The sequence below is a fragment of the Porites lutea genome, chromosome 5, assembly GCF_958299795.1.
Source record: "Porites lutea chromosome 5, jaPorLute2.1, whole genome shotgun sequence".
In the NCBI taxonomy this organism is placed as follows: Eukaryota; Metazoa; Cnidaria; class Anthozoa; order Scleractinia; family Poritidae; genus Porites; species Porites lutea.
Genome location: NC_133205.1, coordinates 24,219,467 through 24,238,397, shown reverse-complemented (window position 1 = coordinate 24,238,397; position 18,931 = coordinate 24,219,467). Strand labels below are relative to the sequence as shown.

The 18,931-nt window shown below is 38.5% G+C and overlaps 1 protein-coding gene and 1 non-coding gene across 4 annotated transcripts; both read right to left on the bottom strand.

Annotated features, from left to right (window-relative positions):
* Positions 1-326: 326 nt before the first annotated feature.
* LOC140939044 (zinc finger RNA-binding protein-like) lies at positions 327-18,026 on the bottom strand. 3 transcript variants are annotated; one of them, XM_073388601.1, is made up of 16 exons: positions 17,074-18,025; positions 13,688-13,858; positions 10,269-10,560; positions 9,506-9,556; positions 8,685-8,824; positions 8,190-8,311; positions 7,855-8,068; positions 6,987-7,299; positions 6,732-6,824; positions 6,327-6,385; positions 6,067-6,208; positions 4,602-4,681; positions 2,960-3,055; positions 2,060-2,171; positions 1,547-1,644; positions 327-878 (listed from the first exon to the last, which is right to left on the bottom strand). In XM_073388601.1, exons 1-16 carry the CDS (start codon positions 17,989-17,991, stop codon positions 645-647), a joined length of 3,135 nt encoding a protein of 1,044 aa, XP_073244702.1. In that variant the 5' UTR covers positions 17,992-18,025; the 3' UTR covers positions 327-644. The 3 variants fall into 3 exon arrangements, 2 of the variants coding, with proteins under 2 accessions (XP_073244702.1, XP_073244703.1); XR_012165600.1 differs by lacking the exons at positions 327-878; positions 2,960-3,055; positions 4,602-4,681 and having other exon boundaries at positions 17,074-18,026; XM_073388602.1 differs by lacking the exons at positions 327-878; positions 1,547-1,644; positions 4,602-4,681 and having other exon boundaries at positions 17,074-18,026.
* LOC140939457 (small nucleolar RNA SNORD57) lies at positions 961-1,027 on the bottom strand. The gene has a single exon (XR_012165801.1). It is a non-coding gene; the product is annotated as a small nucleolar RNA SNORD57 (small nucleolar RNA).
* Positions 18,027-18,931: the final 905 nt, after the last annotated feature.

Sequence of the window (18,931 nt, the reverse complement as noted above, 5' to 3'; positions counted from 1 at the left end):
GCGCAAACACAGCTATGCTACCAAGTCAAAATGTAATAGATAAGAGTACAACGTGTAATTGGAATTAAAAATAGAAATAATCGCGTGTTACTCTCTTGTTTCTTATAAATTATTTGACCCAGGCGATCACGTACACATATTTGCATGACCCTCCCCCTTTTAACGGCCCATTTTTCATGACCCCTCCCTTTTCTGCAGTCTCAAAAAGTTGTGACCCTCCCTCTGTTTCCATCCCCCTCCCCCCTGCTAATTTCTGACAAGTCCCTAATTAATCATCTAAACTGGAGGGAAAGATTTCTTTGAAGTAGAAACAGTTACAAAAGGACTGCTTTGAGCGACCTCTTCATGCTTCTTTATTTCCTACAACGGATTTATTTCTGTACGCCAAATGAAACTACAAATACGCTTGTCATAAAATCTAACAAAAATGACAAACAAAGACAATAAAATGCACTATTGCTCTGTTAAAGTTTGACGCGTCCTTAACCTGCATGTATCATGAACGACTGTAACTATAATAAAATGTCCGAATTAACTCAAGAGCATTCATTCATAAGTTAAAAAAAAAACACGCCTGACCCTGAGAACATCTACGTAAACTGATTGTTATATCCTTTAGCCTCTGTGATATTAGTAACGTTTGCTTAGGCTTCGGGTTTTGCCTCACCACTACCTCCCGAGGCTACTTCCATGGCTTCCCCTGCACTCTCCCCCTCCCCCTCTTTCTTCTCCTTCTTGGCTCCTTCTTCCCCCTGACCACTGTCTTCGCGCCTTCTTTTAAAGCGGCCACGGCCGCGTCGGAACTTTGTTGGTGGAGGGAGTGGGTCAATGCCGAGAACTTTGTGCAGTTGACGGAATGCTGTAAGTCGCAGGGCGTGCTGGTAGGAGAGAAGAGAGCACCAATTAGTGTCAAAGCCAAAATTATGTCTAGTCGAAACAATGTGGGATGTTGTAAGAGGCCTATCAGGCTCATTAAATCAGTTTTTCCCTCCACAATGTGTCAGGTAGAGTTTGCTCATCACTTAGGCCTCAAAAGAGAGCATCCAATATAAAATAAACAAAAGTTAAGTGTGGGCTGTGGTTGTTTCAATAACCATATACTCTTTGCCCATGAAGTGTATGCTACGGCAAGCTAGCAAGGGCTTTGGGACTACCCACTGTGTGATTCTTGGTACACTTACAAGTCCGTGAATGAAATGCTGTGGTGTGACCATTCAAATGAAACCTCTTCAGCAGTAGTATTGCACAGTACTACTTTTATAGTATGGACATTAAGTCAAAACTTGTGAGTCTGGACAAAATCCTGTGGCGTGATCATTCACACGAAAGTTCTTCAGCAGAAGTTTCACTTAGTACTGACTGTTCTCCACTATTTAACATAAAAAAGTTGCTTTTTTCTTCAATCTTGCCTTAGGGAGTAAAAGAATTACTACAATTGAACATTAAACAGAGGCTGCTGAAGTGGCATTAAAAGCAGGAAAAAAGTCTGTTATAGAGTAGGACTATGCCTTCTCAATGAAATAATCATAACAACTCTGGTGTCTACCTGTGCCGAGGCAGTTAGATCTTCTCTTTCTTGCATTGTTACCTCGCCTAAGGCATCAACAGTCTCCTTTTCACAAGGATCACACAATCCTGGGCCACCTGTGCATAAGTTAAAAGCAGAGTGATTACCCATTAGTTGGGTTCCAAAACAAAGAGTAGTAATTTGACACAGGTACCCCGACAAAGCAATATGCCAAAGGGACAACAATGAAAAGAAAACTTGTTTAAATTGCTCTTGAGAGCCCTAATTCACAACAGATACATTAAGAATGCACAACAGTTCTAAAAGTAAGACAACTTTAATGAAAAAATATTGTCTCCTGGTTTAACCTGCATATACAAATGATTTGTAGTCATACAAACCTAAAACCTTACAATTTACATTGCACAGAAGGAGAGTTAATGTTCAAATTACAATGCTATGTACTGGTCCTAAAAATGTCACTCATATTCTAAGGCTAAAATTAATATCAGTGAAATGACACACAAAATGTACTGACAATGAGTAGTCTACCTTCAAGAAGAAGGCCACTAGAGATGCATTCTAGTACACGGCGGAAGGCTTCACCAGGCCCCAAGGGCTGCTGACTACTGCTCAAAGCCTTCTCCACCAAAAGTTCCATTGCCTACAAAAAAATATATTCATTAAGAGCCTGTTTCAGAACAGTTACACCCTCCATTAAGCAGCCACCGTTGGGTTACCGGCAAGTGGCAGCTTCATAGAGGTTGGCCGCTCAATGGCGGTTTGTCAAAAATTAGCATAAAATGAGCACAATCTTTAGCAGAAACATCACTTTAATTTGAAACAAACACCCGATGGGAGCAACATTTTTGGTCCACAATTGGTCGTCACTTTCTATCTCAGACTGTATTTTCCTTTATCATATTCTTGAAATATAGCCAAACTTAAGAGCCTGATGGCCGCTTAACAGGTGACAACAATGGTAAAACTCCCATTGGGGCAGACAAAAATTGGACGTGGACGCTTTGTAGAGGTCCAAGTTCTCATTTTAAGTACACAATTATTTCTGGACTTTAAACACTGGCCACTTAATCGAGGGTGGTCGCTTAATGGAGGTTCAACTGTATTTTTTAGAAGGTTTCCATGAGCGTCCAACCTGAAATAATTACTTTCAACAGTCCGGTTTTGAGTTCACTATGACAAGACAAATAGAAGCACTGAACATGCCTCCAGCTAAGGGAAATAAAATTCAGAACCTACAGCGAGAAAATCTGTTTGCAACTGTCTATTTTTTTGTTAATTTTCAAATTTCAGGTGCATCCAAGCCCGTATTTAACAATATTTTGCTTTAGGTCAAGACTATTCCTTTAATAAGTTGTCATTTAGTGATACAATACAAAAAGGGACATTTCTTCACAAAAAGTACAGCAATATGGGTTTAACATGTATTACCCAATTATTAAGTGGAGAAAATGCTGGAATTCTCTGGCACAGGTCACGCATGACGCGTATAATGACAACACATGACTGAAGGCCGTTGGCCTTTGCCTATGGAAAAACAAACAAAGTCAGCAGGAATAAAAAGAGTCCTAAGGCAAGGACAAAGTAATAAAGCTATTAACTAATTCTAACTAGTGAGCTAGCCACCTTAGTGAACAACCAGCTAAAAACAACCAGCTAAAAAGGTGCCATTTTGAGTTGCCTCTACTGTACTATACTTATCACTGAAAAAAGATTAACTGACTAAGAGAGACATCAAGACAATAGTTAAACTTGAGACCGGGGGATACAGTGGAAAGGTTCATGTATTTTGAACTAATTTGAATTTTACACGGATCAACAGAAATGTTGCAATAAATACTGTTCAAAAGGGGAAAGCTATAGCATGTATTACTGTGAAACTCCATTAAAACCATGAACATCAGAAGCATTCCTGGAATTTTATTGTTTTGAAAGGCAAAAGCCACTCAGGGGAGAGAAAACTAAAAGGGAAATGACAACAGGCCTTTTTCAAAAATACTATAATACTCTTTGCTGTCCCTCCAAAATTTTGCATAAGCATTGTTATCAATTTCTCTTGGGACTTACAATCACCCCAAGAAAAATAGAAAACAATACTGCAGCAAAATTTTGGAGGGACAAAAAAGAGTATGATGTTACTTTTGAGAAAGGCCTATAGTAATTAGCTTGTGGTTTTGATGTTTCCTTGCTTGCTCTCAACTGTTATTGGTCACCAAACAACCATCATTCTTAACGATATTCAGGTGTTCATGGTTTTAAGAGTTTGACAGTAAACAAACCAGGGTACAGCTGTAATAGAAGTTAACTGAAATCTCTTTCTGTAGAGAATATTAATTTTGCGGTGCTAAAACATACAGTTGATACACAGACATGGACATTTACTTATATAAACCACTGAATATGTTTATGTGTTTCACTACAAATAACACACACATGTATATCAAAGAGATTGAAATGCAAACTAGCACTTCACAAATAATGAAATGCCAATTTACAAAAAACAAAAACATAAAGAAATAAAAAAGATAACAAAAAAATTTTGTTAACAGGGAAAACAGTGAAAACCAGGAAACAAAATTTGCATTCTGAGACCACAGTTTTCCAAAGAGGAAGTGTCACATGTCAGTTGACTGCACAAACATACATACATACCTTGCTTGGACTTCAAATGATACTATTTAACAGAGCACAAGGAAACACAACAAGCACCTCATGTAAAGAACTTTACTATGGAAGCAAATCTGAGCCTAGTACTATTGAATTCGATAACAATTCAATGAGAAAAGAAGTCATTTGCTTTTGGTGCAGAAAGCGAGATGATTTTCTTGATAATAAATTCTGAATATCGAGCAATGTGCACCCTCACTAAGCACACACACCCACTAAGAGCATAATTGCTTGTATTTCGGGAGGTGTAAACTGCAAGGGATGTCTAATTGGACAGCTCTTGCTGTGCCACTTTTAACTCCCTTGTACGGAGTGGATGGCATCAGATGTACTTCCAAAGATAGTTATCATAATAAGAGAGAATGTGACAATTCCTCTTAAAATATATTACAGCAAAGGAGCGAACCTGGAACCATTTAGCATGTCGTAGCGATGCCAATGCAGCTAAGCATTTTGGCCTGTCCAGCACTTGAGGATCGTCTTCAGCTACGGGTGAGAATCGGGTGGTTAAGTAGAAGGTGAAAAGATATCCCAGCATGATCAAACATGACATTTACACCACAAACACACAACAAACATTTAAATGTCAATACTATTCTTTCTCTGAGGAGAATTTCAACTTTGATTTATTAGTAAGTTAATTTTATTCCAAAGTAAGGACATTCAAAATTGAATCACTTAGATAAAAAATGAATGATATCCTTTAAGTCAAGAAAATAAGCAGCTCTGTTTAAACAGAGGTGTTTGTACCTCATGATGTAGATTTCGAGGATGTTCAATAAATTAGACAAAAAATCTTGGCACGTCCTCACAGAACTATCAGCAAAGAAATTATATCAAGTTCTTCCAGATCTCCCACTTCACAGAATCTAAATTTCTCAGATTTAAAGTCATGAGGGTGTTCTCTAGAGTTGTCTTAGCTATTAAAATGTGAAACTACATGTAGTGTTCATCTAAATTTTAATTCAACAAAAAAATTGAGCATTTCTTTTACTTGTAACCCAAAATAATAAGCATAACCTGACCCACAAAAAGCAAATAAGTTGAACCCCCAATTAACCAAGTTCAACACAAACAAAACAACAACAAACACTCATGCAGAGAGACACAAATACAGACAAAGCTAGGAATCTTTGCACCTCCTTCCCCCACGCTGTAGCATGGATGGAAGACAGTCATCTGAGTGTACAGAAATTACACAGATAATTCTGCAGATTTGCAACAACATCAGAATGATAAATCAAGTCAAGCACAAGGCTGAGAAGCTTTGTGCACAGGCATTGCTTTTCAATAGCATAGATTGATTATCATTTACATTAATGAATAATATGAGAAGTTTTTGGACTTTGGAGGAACAATAAATCAGTGATTGTCATCCTCTGTGTTGATAAAACAAGCATCACTACCATCTGTTGAAGTCCATCCACAAACCAATAATAATTTTGTAGGGGCGGGTCAAGGAACAACATTATTTTTCTTACACCAATAACCCAGGTTAAAACCAAAATTGTAGTCATCAAAATGCCCCTTATTTTTGTACATACAGTAATAAAATCCACTGCCCTTCCATTCAGCTGAAGGCAATTTGATTGTATGTTCCTCAAAAGCAAACTCAATGGTAGAACGTTACTGTTTACATTTCAAACTAAATGTAAAGTAAAAATCACAGGGCCCTTAATAAGATAACTTGTAACAAGCACATTTGTGTCATTTAATTTTGCCATATCCATTCAAAAATCAGTGCAGACCGTTAACCATCAGAGGAGAAATTTACCAATCCAATGTATTAAACAAACACATGTCGGCAATGTTACATCAGGGAAGGGACTTATTAGGACCCTGTGAAATTAAAATAGATGTAAAACATGTACCGTGGTCAGCATCATCACCCTCCCGCATGACAGGTGAGGTCAGTGTGATGGTAACAACAACTTTAGGGTCACTGGTGGTGACGACTTTAAGGGCAGCTTCCTCATAGACTACTTTTACTTCATACTTCTCTTCTGACACTTTCTGCAGTAGAAATAATTTTATGTAACCTTTAGTTTAAACCTTAGCTATTAGATATGATCTTTCTTGAGCATCCCATTACAGTCACCCAAACAAGAAGCCAAACATTGTGACAACTTACTGCAATGTGTTCTGGCAAGAGGTCTGCTACTCTCTTCACAAGTTGCCTGGTAGGTTTATCTAAAATAATTGAAATAAATAGTTAGGGCAAATAAGTATAGTTCTATCGGCTAAGGACCAGTGTTGATTCAGACACTGAACTTCACGTGAGCCAAACCAAATGCATAAATTTTAATAATATATTTGACTGAAATGCACCTTTTCTCCCTTTTGAATTTAGTTAGGCTGGAATAAGGATTGGCGACTAAATTAATTCACCCAGCCTACAGTAAACTGATTGGGTCAGCCTGAATTTTAAATCATTTCTGTTCATGTGAAGTACCATCTCGGAGTCAGGCTTTTCTGACTTCAACAATAATATTAGTAAACCTGAATTTCAACAAAAAAACTTAATCAGTCCTCTCACCATGACACAATACAACCAGATCGACATCCAAACGTTCATGAAGTAGTAACCCCTTAGCAAGAACTCCAACTCTCATTACACCTTTCAGAGCACCTACAAAAAAAAAAAAAAACAGTTGTCAGCATATAATTATGTGGAGTGGGTCACTTGCGGGGAGCTGAAGAGTGATTAGGTTTAAGGTTAGTTCCTAATGTATTATCTGTACTTTGTGAACAATTTTGCTTCGCCTTCTGTCAGCTAGATATAAGAACTTACGCGGTGGTGAAGCAGTTTTACTGGGGTCTTTTTTCTCTTCTCCACCCTCTTTTTTGTCCTCACTGCCCTCTTCACCCTCTTTAACCTCCACTTTCACCTCCTCTTTGGCTTCTTCTTTCTCTTCTTTCTTCGGTTGAGTGGATTGATCCTGCTCTGCTATCAGGTCAGACACAAGTTTTAATGCCTTCTCCGAAGCTGACACAATCTTCTGGACAGCTTGGAGTTCTTGTTCATTGGGATAAATACTTGAGTGCTTGGCCATTACTAGACGGTCATCTGGTGTATCGTATCTGGGGCGTGACATACCCTGTGGCTGTAAACATACACAAGTTTTAAATCCACATTCATTATTGTGACCAAACTGCCGCATCATTTGCATGCTGGACTGGTTCTCTACAGGCTTTTCAAGATGGAGTTATTTGCTAGTCTTTATTTCAACTTCCTTTTCCTAACCTTTTAAATACTCCTTATAGCAACATAGCTCAATCAAACAAAGAGAAAAAAGCAAATGATAAACAAGTGAAAAAGGTATCGATTGTTAGAAAAATTCTCTTCAGTACAAAAGAAAAAGTATAGACAGTTTGTAGAATAAGCATGCTGACATTAACGTTTAAAAAATTTATCATATTAATACAAGTGAGAATTAGATCACTCATACTCGCTCACACCAAAGTCCTGAAGCATTATGCTAGCTGGTGTAAAATGGAGCCAGTTGTGTCCCCTGGGCTTTTTGGGGTCAAACTGAATCTGACAAAGAGCTAATTGTATCTGGTGCTACATCAAGGGGACTTGAGCAAACAAGTAACAAGTTCAGGTTTACTACTGAGGAAAAGTGTAAACCTTGATAATATTCAAGAAGAAACTTTACCGGTCCCATGTCACCAACACCCTCCATGAGTGGGCGTGGCCCCAATAGGCCAGGGGGTCCCCTTGGTGGTCCCATCCGAGCAGGACCCCACCCTTCGAAGAACTCAGCCTCAAAACGCCGACGATTCTCCTCTTCCCAGAATCTTTCCTCTTCTGCTATTCTCCTGTAATATTCCTCTTCTTCCCAACGACGCAACTCCTCCTCCTGTCTTCCCCTAATGAAAAATTAAACAGTTGGAAATGAGAAGCTGCACATGTTAACAGCTACAAAGACAAGAGACACCCTTTTTTTGACACTTATCAGCAGTGACCATCAACAACACACATATACTTTACTTTTTCCATTGCCAGTACTGTTCCTGTTCCCACTGTCGCCGTAACTTGTCTTCTTGTCCTTTGCTCAGGCGGCCTCGGCCACTTGGTTTGGAATCAACAACCAGATCAGGCTGAACTTTTTTCTACAAAACACATTATCAGCATCAGTATGATGTGGGAACAACATAATTTTTCAGTTCAGTCAACCAAAATAATCACAAAAAAGTTAACCCATGTGGTTAACTACATCTTTTTACTTGATCATTTCAATTGAACGAAATGCAACATTTGCGTAACTTACAACTATGTATGAAAGAATAAAAGGCACATTAAAACTTTGCCAATACAAGAGCCCATGAAAATGACCAGTCAATAAGAATTGATATGAACAGTAAAAGACAGTTAACAATTCGGAGTCAATCCACATAAACAACACTTGTTGTCAAAACACAATTCATACAGTGTATATGGGAGCAAAATGCTCTTAACAATGTTAATTCTTGCTGATTGACTAACCTTGTAAGACAACCGATGACGACGTCCAGCTAAATGTGCTTCTCTTGCATTAGGATCATTAAACTTGCACTCACACAATTTGCAGTGGAAGCTAACAATCTTTCCTTCCTCATTTTTGATCTCTTCCAAATATTCAGACCCTACAGTTAGAGCAAGGCAGGTGAGAAATCATCACAAAGTAGCACAAACATTTTGACACCAGCAGGCGCCAAAAGCCTAATGACCAAAATAGGAGCCAGTGTTCTGAAAGAAAATCTCCTTAGCACTAAATATGCCTCACTTCTAAACACTTTATCAGTAAACCAAATATCCCATGTAAACAACCTCTGTGAAATTTAGTATCAGAATAACTTCAAAATGGCAAACTGTAAATGCCAAGTCACAAATATTTTAGAATAAGAGATTTCCCTGTGCCTTTGCCCTTATAAAGTATTTACCCATGTCTAATGCACACCCTAAATTTAGTCTGTTTTTTAAAAAAATTAGGACAAAACAAAGGAAAAATAGCCACACAAAACTCTTTCTGCTTTGATTATTTGTTTTTGATTATCATTCCTGTCTCAAAGGTGTTTGTTTACGAGAGCTTCTGCTGTAATATTTTGTTTTTCTATACCAATTCATCTTTTATCTTCGCCATCTCTATGAGTAAAACAGGAAGGAAAACTCTTATCTTTCCTTATGCACAACACTAATGTAAATTAACTTTACCACTGTCCACTGTAGCACAAAGCAAGTCAGTGATTATAATTCCATACCAAATATCTTGCTTAACCTTGTGCTTACTTAATAATGTCACCACTGGCAGGTTCAGAGATACATACCAACAATCTTGCTCTTGTCCACACCAGTGTAATTTGCCAAGTCAAATTTCTCTACAAAATAATAAGAATGTCACTATTTTTACAAAAGGACTTGGTGTTTAGAGTACACAGGACATGTTCCATATAAAGTGGAAAAATATTTCTCTCAATAACAACACTATTTTAATTTGCTCTTGCTGTCAAAGCTTGAGGAGCTGAAATAACTTCAACTGCTTATATAAGTAATATCATGGCTGAAAAATTACTCCTTAACTTTGCCGCGAAATTCCAGCGTTATTTATAATACCACATATAAAATTACCAAATTGCCATGGCAATGTTCCATACGTCTCTGCGCCAAGATGGCGTGGAAGTTTTAAAATGTTTACCAGAAGATATCAGGCTATTAAAAGTAACTGTTGCTTTAGAAAACGTAAACAGACGAAGGAGCACATCAAGAAAGTTTCAAACTGGTATTTTGTCAAAAAATTACAAAACTTGTGAATGGAGCAAAAATTTTATGCTCTAAACTTTTTAGCGCGTGGGGTTCTTGATATGATAACAAGCAAAAAATAATAACTGTGAGCAAATTGAGAGCATAATTTGTCACCTATGATATTAATGGGTAATAAAGGCTCCAGAAAGTGATAGGACTTGGACAAAACCCATGTAAAATAATTCTCTAATTTCACTCATCACCATTCGATTGCACATATAAATTTCCTAACAAGTGTGTCAGAAAGATATTTCAACTTTGAAAACCATACATGTATCCTACACTAACCTTCATCCATTTCCACATCATTTCCTGCAGCTGAACCAGAATTTGAAGCACCAGAGGCAGCTCCAGGAGAGGCATCAGTCTTGACCAGTCCAGTAGAAGTTAGTTTTGTGCCACCTACGAAGGTGATTTTTGGTGCTGCCATCTTCTTGGGTGGTGGTTTTCGCTGTGGGCCTTTGTTACCAGGACCAGCTTTTTTGTCCCCATTTTCTTTGGAGCTATCTTTAGGTTCTGGTGGTTTCAGGGGTGCAGGTTCAGGGATTGGCTTTCCAAGCTTCTGATGAAGTTTTATCACCTACATGCATGATAAGTCAATCATAATGAAACATTGGTTGTTGCTATAAAAGCAGGGCTTGAAATAGCGACTAATACGGTTGCCAATGCAACTAACATTTTCTCCTTAGTGACTAAAAATTCTGGTTTTGTAGCCACTTTGGTAACCAGATTTCTCTACAATTTAGATTTAAATTAAAAGAGTAACAGTATCAGTATGAGAAAAGAAAAATAATGCAAACTGAAGAAAGTTTAGCAAGAAAGAGAAAAACTTCAAAACAAAAATGTTGCTTTCACTGTCAGATAGAATAAACACACTGTAAGTAAATGCCAAAAAAAATATATACCAGGAGCACGGGGCTGGGGTATCTATTTATGGTAGAAATTCAGCACGCAAAACTCCTGAATCTAATATCCCTGTAGTTTCACCACAACAACCATGGAAGGCTATCATGTCAAATTTTACAGGTTAAATATAGTCGAACCTGCATACAGTACCTTTCAAAAGTAAGTTGATAGTCCGTTGCGAGTCTCGATTCTCGACTCGATTCGCGATTCTCCATTCCTGTGTGAATCGAGAATTGAGAACAAGCTATCGGGAATCAAGTCGAGGATTGAGTCTTGCAGGACAGAAAACAAAAGATTCACCCATGATTGATTTCTCGATAATTTTACAAAGACATAAGCTGTAACACAACACGGCATGGTTACATGTATATTCGCGATTCGCGCAAGCAACCGTATGCTCGAAACAAGACTAATTCGAGTTATAAAACAAATGTTTCTTCAAAGAAATCTGGGCCCAGTTGCTCGAAGCATGGTTAGCGTTAACCAGCGTTAAATACCTTGACAACGTATTGGTTTTGATACTGCTTAACCAATGGTTAAAGCTAACCATGCTTTGAGCAACTCAGCCCTGTATCAAGCTTCATTTCCTCCAGTAAAGTTTCAAATGCCTGCTTCATGTGCAAACAAACAGTTCTCGTGAACAAGCAACAGCATGTTTATTTTGTAACGTCAAACGATTCTGCGCTTATCCGGCCGCTTAGCTTGAAAAATATCGGCAAGAACATGTAAAATTTGAAAGCAACGAGAAGTGCCGCCAGACTTTATTTACACACGGTCGTGTTTTTGCCATTTATGAACAAAAGCTGCCTTTTACATGTATTTTGGATTTTACAGATAAACATTCAACATTCACATTTACTATTACTGACAATTTCTGCTATTTAAATGATGCAAAATATTGTTCGAATATTTTTAGGATTTTGACGCAAAGTGTCACCCGAGCTGTGCGAATGAATGCAAATGTAAATTGCTACTGTATAATTTGCATAGTTAAGGAATTTCTCCAAAAATCAGACGCTGAGTAGAGTTTGTTATTTTATGGAGTAGAAAGATTTTTTTTTTTACTTGAGAGAAATTAGAAGATGCTCAAAACTTGAACAAAGGCTGTAGATTCTTGCAGCAACCGATTATCGAGAGTACATGTAGAGAGCAAATTACTCGAAACAACACCCTTTCAATTGATTATAAACAAAGACTGTTCCTGCTTGATGAGTCTCACAGGAATCGAGAATCGAGAATCGAGAATCGAGACGCAACAATCAAGAATCGAGAATTGAGTGTCAACTTACTTTTGAACGGTACTGTATAACAAAGAACCTGGAGACAGGGAAAATGTGTTCATTTTAATAGAGGTACATTAAAGTCCTTTTTCACTGTATTTCACTGAAAATGGGGTGAAGACCACTGATTATTACACTGAGGTATTTGCATTAAAGAAGGTCACTATATCAGCTTCCATCTTAACATTTGCACAGCTGAATGATACTTCTTGATCACCAAGCTTTCCAAGACATACTGAGAACATACAGCTCAACTTTCAAGATGACAGAATAACAGTTCTTGTGAGTCTGCAGTAAAATGTTCTGTCTAAGACAAATAATACAATTCACCAGGGGCCCATAACCCAGAGCAAGTAACTGCCATACTAGGCCTTTGTCACAACATTTTATCGTTGCGGACCAGTTTGTTTGTAGATACTTTAAAGAGCACCATTTCCCCAACAAAGCATGAAAGTTGCTTGCTTCGAGTTATGGGTTCCTGAATTCAACTACCTGATTTACTAAGCACGTTTCTCAAGCCGCTTTTAGAAAAAATCCCTGACCTTCTTTCCAGATTTTATTTCTTTGTCAAGCCCTGTAAAACACTAGCCTGAAATTCATCCGATTGCTTCGAGTCGTTTTCTCCTCTCAACAACGTCTGAATCGACCAGCCGTTAATGCCGTCCAGTGACGTCACTCACTACCTGAAAACCGGGTAGTGATTTTGATTGGTTGATTGTCTAAACATTCGCATAATTATGTATGATTATGAAAAATTTTAGCGGAATTGTCTCTTGATACTTAGCGGATCGCATCCCTGGCATTCTTTCGTTTAGTTCAAACATTTCGATAAGCTTAATCTTTATCTTAAACAGTACAATTGCCCTTGTCTTCGAAACTGAAATGCTAAATTGAACTGCGAATGAAGAATCATTGCGGAGAGTCGGTAGGTTTTTCTTTTAGAGCCGCTTTGTGGTTTCGGCCGGTGATTTTGTTTACGCGAAGTTTTCTGAGATCAATGTTATAATTCGACCTTCTTGCTATTTTTACCGTCAAATGTAATGATTCTGTTAGCTTTTCTTTCTTGTCTCCTTTTGTTTTTTTCTTCGTTAAGGACCAAATAGCTTCTTTTCAATTAAAGCAAATCATTGTGTTTTTAAACTAAGTGTTCCGTGTGTGTGTTTGTTTCATTGCGTGATTGCGACAGAGTTTGATTATCAAGAATTTACTACAACCTGTTCAGAGTTGTACTGCATTCAGTTGATAGTTTGAACGTTAAACATGAATTACGATCGAAAAAAATAAAGCAGTTCTGTATCATGCAGACATTTCCAAACGATATTTCTCGGTTTGCCACTTGAAAATCGTGTTTTGCTTTTTGCATGAATTAAAGCAAAGGTCAAGGAGTAGTGACGTCACTGGACGGCATTAACGGCCGGTCGATTCAGACGTTACTGAGGGAGTAATAACGACTCGAAGTAATCGGATGAAATTCAGGCTAGTAAAACACATTATTTGCTGGATACCAATTATCATCCATACCTTTTGATGTTTTGATCCCTTGAGATGGGCAGCATAAGCATCAGTTCCTGTGCAAGTTACATCACACAGTTCACAGCGATAAGCATTTGATGGAAGAGATTCTTTCTCTTTCTGCTTTGCTGCCTGTTCTTTCTTCTTGTGTTTCTGGCCTTCCAAGTGTTCCCTGTAAGTCTAAATATAATGATTTCAAAAGTCAATATATTATTGCGTTTATCAGATATAAACCAACTGGACAAAATTATAAACTGTATATATATGCATCCAACTTGGTGCACACACATATAACTTTCTGGTTGCCTTTGTATGTCTAAGAAAACTTTAAACTCACAGACCTCTAAAGCAAAGTCCCTAGCACTTGCAAGCCAAGGGTGACTTGTGACATTATTAAGAAGAAATGACAAAACAAAAAAGCATCAATGCTATGGGGACCACATTTGAAGCCATGTACACTTTTACCGGTGCAATTTACAAGTTCAGTTTCCCCCTACACTCCTTTTGTGCTCTAGACGCTTCCTGTGTGCTTTACAACAGAGCAGGGCACAGTCAAGGCTTCTTTATTTGTTAAGTAAAGCAAGCTAAAAAGATTAACCCATGTTCAGCACATGCAATACAACAAGCTATTTTGAAAACCAGTCATTTCGATACAAACTCAAGCAAAGAAACTGCACAACAATTTTCAAACACTGTAAGTAGAGTATACTGTGAGCAGTTGTCCTTCTTTCCTTCAGGAAGCCTGCTGATCATACTTCCTTTTATTATGTCAATCATCAATGCTTCTCTCTCTCTTTTTAATTCAACTATGTATATTATATTCCCAAACAAGACAACCATGAACTTCCTAACAATAAAAGACCAATTTCCCTGTTACCTGCATGATCAAAGGTTTGTGAGAGAGTAGCTTATAATCAGTGTGTCACCTATTTGACAGCCAAGGAAAGGTTCACCGCAAAACAAAGTGGCAACAAGAAATTGTCCTCTACTGAAACATCTTCAATTCATACAACTGATGCATTTCGCAAAGGAATTGATGATAAGAAATGAACTGCCTGCATACTTTTAGATATGAGTAAAACCTTGGACAGCATTGACCACCAAATATTGTTACGTAAAAATACAAAGCATTAGTGCCTTGACTAATGCACGAAAATGGTTTTTTAACAGCTACCTCACAAATAGATATCAAGTTGTACAAATTCATGGTGCTGTTTCTGGTCCTCTGCCAGCTGAATGTGGTGTAACTGAAGGTAGTATTCTAGGCCCCATATTATTTAGCATCTACGTAAATGATCTGCCAGAAGTTCCAATACATTACTCTACAGAATGCTATGAAGACGATACAAGAATATTATTTTGTTTCTTTCCATTTAAACAACTCCCAACGGATCGTCCAAGAAATAAATGAATAACTCCTGCAGGTGTACAACTGCTGCTTCGGAAATCAGCTATTACTGAATCCAGACAAGACAAAATTAACAGGTGACCTTGATGCTCCACGAATTTCATTTGTTTTTGTTGGGAAAGGACATTTCCCCAGTGCAATCAGTGAAAGATCTCGGCATAATTTTGGATCTGAACTTAACATTTGATATCCATATAACGACTAAAGTGTCGGAAACGTATTGCATGCCTAGCGCAAATTAACCGTGTGAAACGTTTCTTAGACAAAAACACGTTGTTAACGGTAATACATGCCTTAGTTTTCAGCAAAATGTATACTGCTCCAATGTTTGGGCAAATATCACAAATTAGAATGTAACAAAATTGTAGACTTTTTAAAACTTTGCTTGCCTGATCGCCAGAAGTGCGAAAAAATATGATCATGTAACACCCCTCTTAAAATGCCCATCTTGGTTGCCTGATAAGGACTATATTACCAAGCTATTATGGCCTTCAAATGCATGACCGGTCAAGCCTCTGAATATCTTACTTCCCAATTTATTACCTGTGAGCAAGTTAACAAACGAACAACTTGGAGTAGCCAAAAGCTAAACATCCCTCTTTTCAGAACAGCCTCCAGACAGAGAACTTTTTATTGCAGGACTATTATTAAGCTTAGCAACAATTTAAAACCTTCTCTCCAATTAAGCCAATCTGCTCACATTTTTAAACATCTCTTAAGGAACCAGCTTTTAGATAATTTTGTAAACGCTTCTTAGTTTAAAAAGTATTGTAATAAGTAATTATTAGTTAAGCCTTTTAATTTGTACTAAGTTGAGTGTTGTAATTAGTTAAATGTAAAGCTTCTAAAAAATGATTGTTCCTGAAAAGCCCCTTGGGGAGTAAACAATAAAATAATTATGTTGTACATATTGCCACATGCAGGGAGTGAAAAAGTGAAATGGTGCAAACTAATCGTAAAAAGGTTTGGGGCGGAGAGAGGAAAAAGGATGACTGTAGAGGTTAACGGTTTTATTAGTCCTTGCTTTTGTGGAACCTGAAAATGTATTCTCGGTCGAAATATATCCTCTTTTCCCACTATAGAAATTTCAGCACTAGACAATGAAAGGTCAATGGCAAACTGTTTGCCTGGCCTATAATATTGCGAGGCTTCTTCATCCTTTCGCTTCCTTTCTCACCTGCTTTGAGAAACCCTCTTTTTTCCCCACGATTTTCAGAATTTATTACGCTACTATTTCTGCAATCCTTCAAAGATAACTGGAGAACTAATATCCCCAACCAAACAGCAATGAACAGACAATCGAAGACAAGCTGTTTGTTTGCAGGAAAAAGCACGCGAAATGGTGTCAATAGCCCACGTTCAATATATTAAAATTCTAAGTTGACTCTGAGGCTTTTGGGTCAAAACTGCAAATTTTTTAAGCCTCCATTGTCTGGCAATTCCCAGAAGAAATCTGAGCACAAATAACACCAAACCAAATAATATATAGAAAAATGACCAGAAAGCCTCGGAGTCATGTTAGAATTTTAATATATTGAACATGGGCTATTGTCAAAGAATGAAGGAGCTGTCAGTAACAACAAAGGCGTGAAAAGCAGCAAATCGCCAGATCAAAGATCCTATCGTAGTCTCTTTTTTCTTCGCTCACGCTTCCGCCATCGTTCTTCGCGGTTTCGCCACTCGCCCTGCACGCACGCTCTTGATCTCCGTGACTCAAAAGAAAATAAGACACTACTAGCAGTCTACAAGTATAGTGTCGTTTGGACCACAAAAACATATGGCGTGAATAGTCCTCGTTCGTGAAAGTCAACTACTGTACACAAAACTAGTTATACCATTTCTAAATCGTCATGTAGCGAAACGACTTGTACCTAAATAACTTTGTATCGAAACGACCGGTGATACAAGCTATTTTAGGACTAGCAGACTCATGAACAGATGTTCCGTTCAAGGTTTAGAATTTATTGAATGGAAAAGATAAGTTTACCTGAGGTCCAGCGCAGCTTATCTTGCAAACTTCACAGTAATGAAGTTGAGGCTGTTTTGGCGGCTGTTTAGGCTTCATCATTCCTGTTGGTTGCTTCTGTTGCCCTACACCTATCTTGTTTTTCCAGCCTTGTCTCGGAGGTTGATGTTGATGATGCTGTTGCTGAACAAAGGCTGCAGCGGCATTGTAAACAGCAGCTTCGTAAGCTTGCGGCTGATAACCACCCGTGTTTCCAGCCGAAGAGCCACCATAATTTGACGTGTTGTACGAGCTTGTTTGCTCGTAAGCTGATGTCTGCGCACGAGCGCTGGAATACGGGTAGGCGACGGTCGAGGATTGCGAAGAATACGATTGTGACGGATGCGTTTTCGAAATGACTGGAGTGGCGCTTACAGATGTTGGGTAAACACTTGTTCCTGATGTCGGATAGGCCGCTTTAGCTGCTGCCGAGGCGTTTTGACCATAGTAAGCACCCTGGCCACCTTGAACATTCGTAGCAGGTTGTTGTGAATAATAAGACGCCTTCGTTTCATAAGCTTCTCTATCGTAGTACTGAGCAGAGCCGTGGTGCGTTTGATAAGCGGCGTGAGCCGCTTGATAAGAGGCATTTGCTGGTGGAGGCGGCGGTGGAGCGTCTTGCTGTCTCGCTGTGTAGCCATAAGCGCCTGCTTGAGCCGAAGATCCTTGTTGAGCGTAAGCTGTTGTGCCGGCTGAATAGGGAGCTTGTACAACTTGCCTCGGTGCCTGAGTTTGTTGCGGAACATAATGTGCCCCAGCAGGTGTAGAGGCTTGAACTCCGTATCCTGTAGTTGCCTGAGGTGTTCCGTAACTGGTTTGTATCGACGGATTTTGAGCTTGAGTAAAACCTTGAGAGTGCTGGGCTCCCGAAGTGTAACCGTAGTAGTTGCTCGCGGCCATGTCGGCAGAAAGAGAAAGAAGGCACGTGTTCAAGACGTCAAGCCGACAGCTCAGCGTCGGCGAGGGACTAAACTCTAGCATAAAAACGAGGCTAAACCCTCATTAGCTTCCTTTAAAAAATTTGAAAAATTCTTGGTAGAAAGAAGTGTTGTCTCGATCTTGAAGAGGAATGGAAATTTTTCTGGTGAATGTCACATTACTTGACAAGGAACAACAATGTTTGCATCATTTTATCATTTAATAATTTTTATTTTTATAAAATTCGAATCCTGTTTTATTTTAATTGTTTATATATTTTAGCTTACTATATTTATTAGATTGTAAATAGTTGTGTATTTTATGAGGGCCACAAGTTTATTAGCCTTTGGCTATTAAGTGCTACCCTCTTTAAATAAAGGCTTTATTATTATTATTATTATTATTATTATAGGCTGGAATTTTTACTTGACTCAATGTCGTGAATGTGACATTACTTTGGATTTTAAAATTAATTTTACGTAGAAGAATCAAGTTCTTTTGCTTTTCTTTTTGTGTCCTTGTGCAACCTTTCATGCCGCTTACAACGGAGACAACTTCCGGTTGCGGCATGCAGTCGAGGTTACAAGACAAAAGACATTCAAAATTTTACGTCAAATAAAAAAGCCGGGAATTGTGGCGCACGCCTGTAATCCAGCTACCTGGAGACTGGGGTCTCTGAACGGCTTAAAGGCGGGATTCCTGGGAGCGGTTGTCTGCGCTAAGTCTGGAGTCAACATGGGGAACACGGAGGAATCCAAGTTCTCCAGGTTGGTTAAAGAGAAGCGAACCGGCCAAGGGTGGAAACACAGTAGGCAAAACCTATCGCGTCAACCAGTTGGACAGCACCTGTTGATAGGCGGTCGTTCACAGCCCGTTCGATAAAGTCGAACTTGGCCTTCTCTTTCCTTTCGGAAAGAATCGA

What these genes read in the sequence shown, in the direction of transcription:
- LOC140939044 (XM_073388601.1), bottom strand. Translation starts at nt 17,991, where the DNA reads ATGGCCGCGAGCAACTACTACGGTTACACTTCGGGAGCCCAGCACTCT. An exon ending in TGATGTGGAAATGGATGAAG is followed by an intron (nt 9,557 to 10,268) that starts GTTAGTGTAGGA and finishes ATTATTTTGTAG; the next exon opens with AGAAATTTGACTTGGCAAAT. An exon ending in GTCATCGGTTGTCTTACAAG is followed by an intron (nt 8,312 to 8,684) that starts GTTAGTCAATCA and finishes TGTGTTTTGTAG; the next exon opens with AAAAAAGTTCAGCCTGATCT.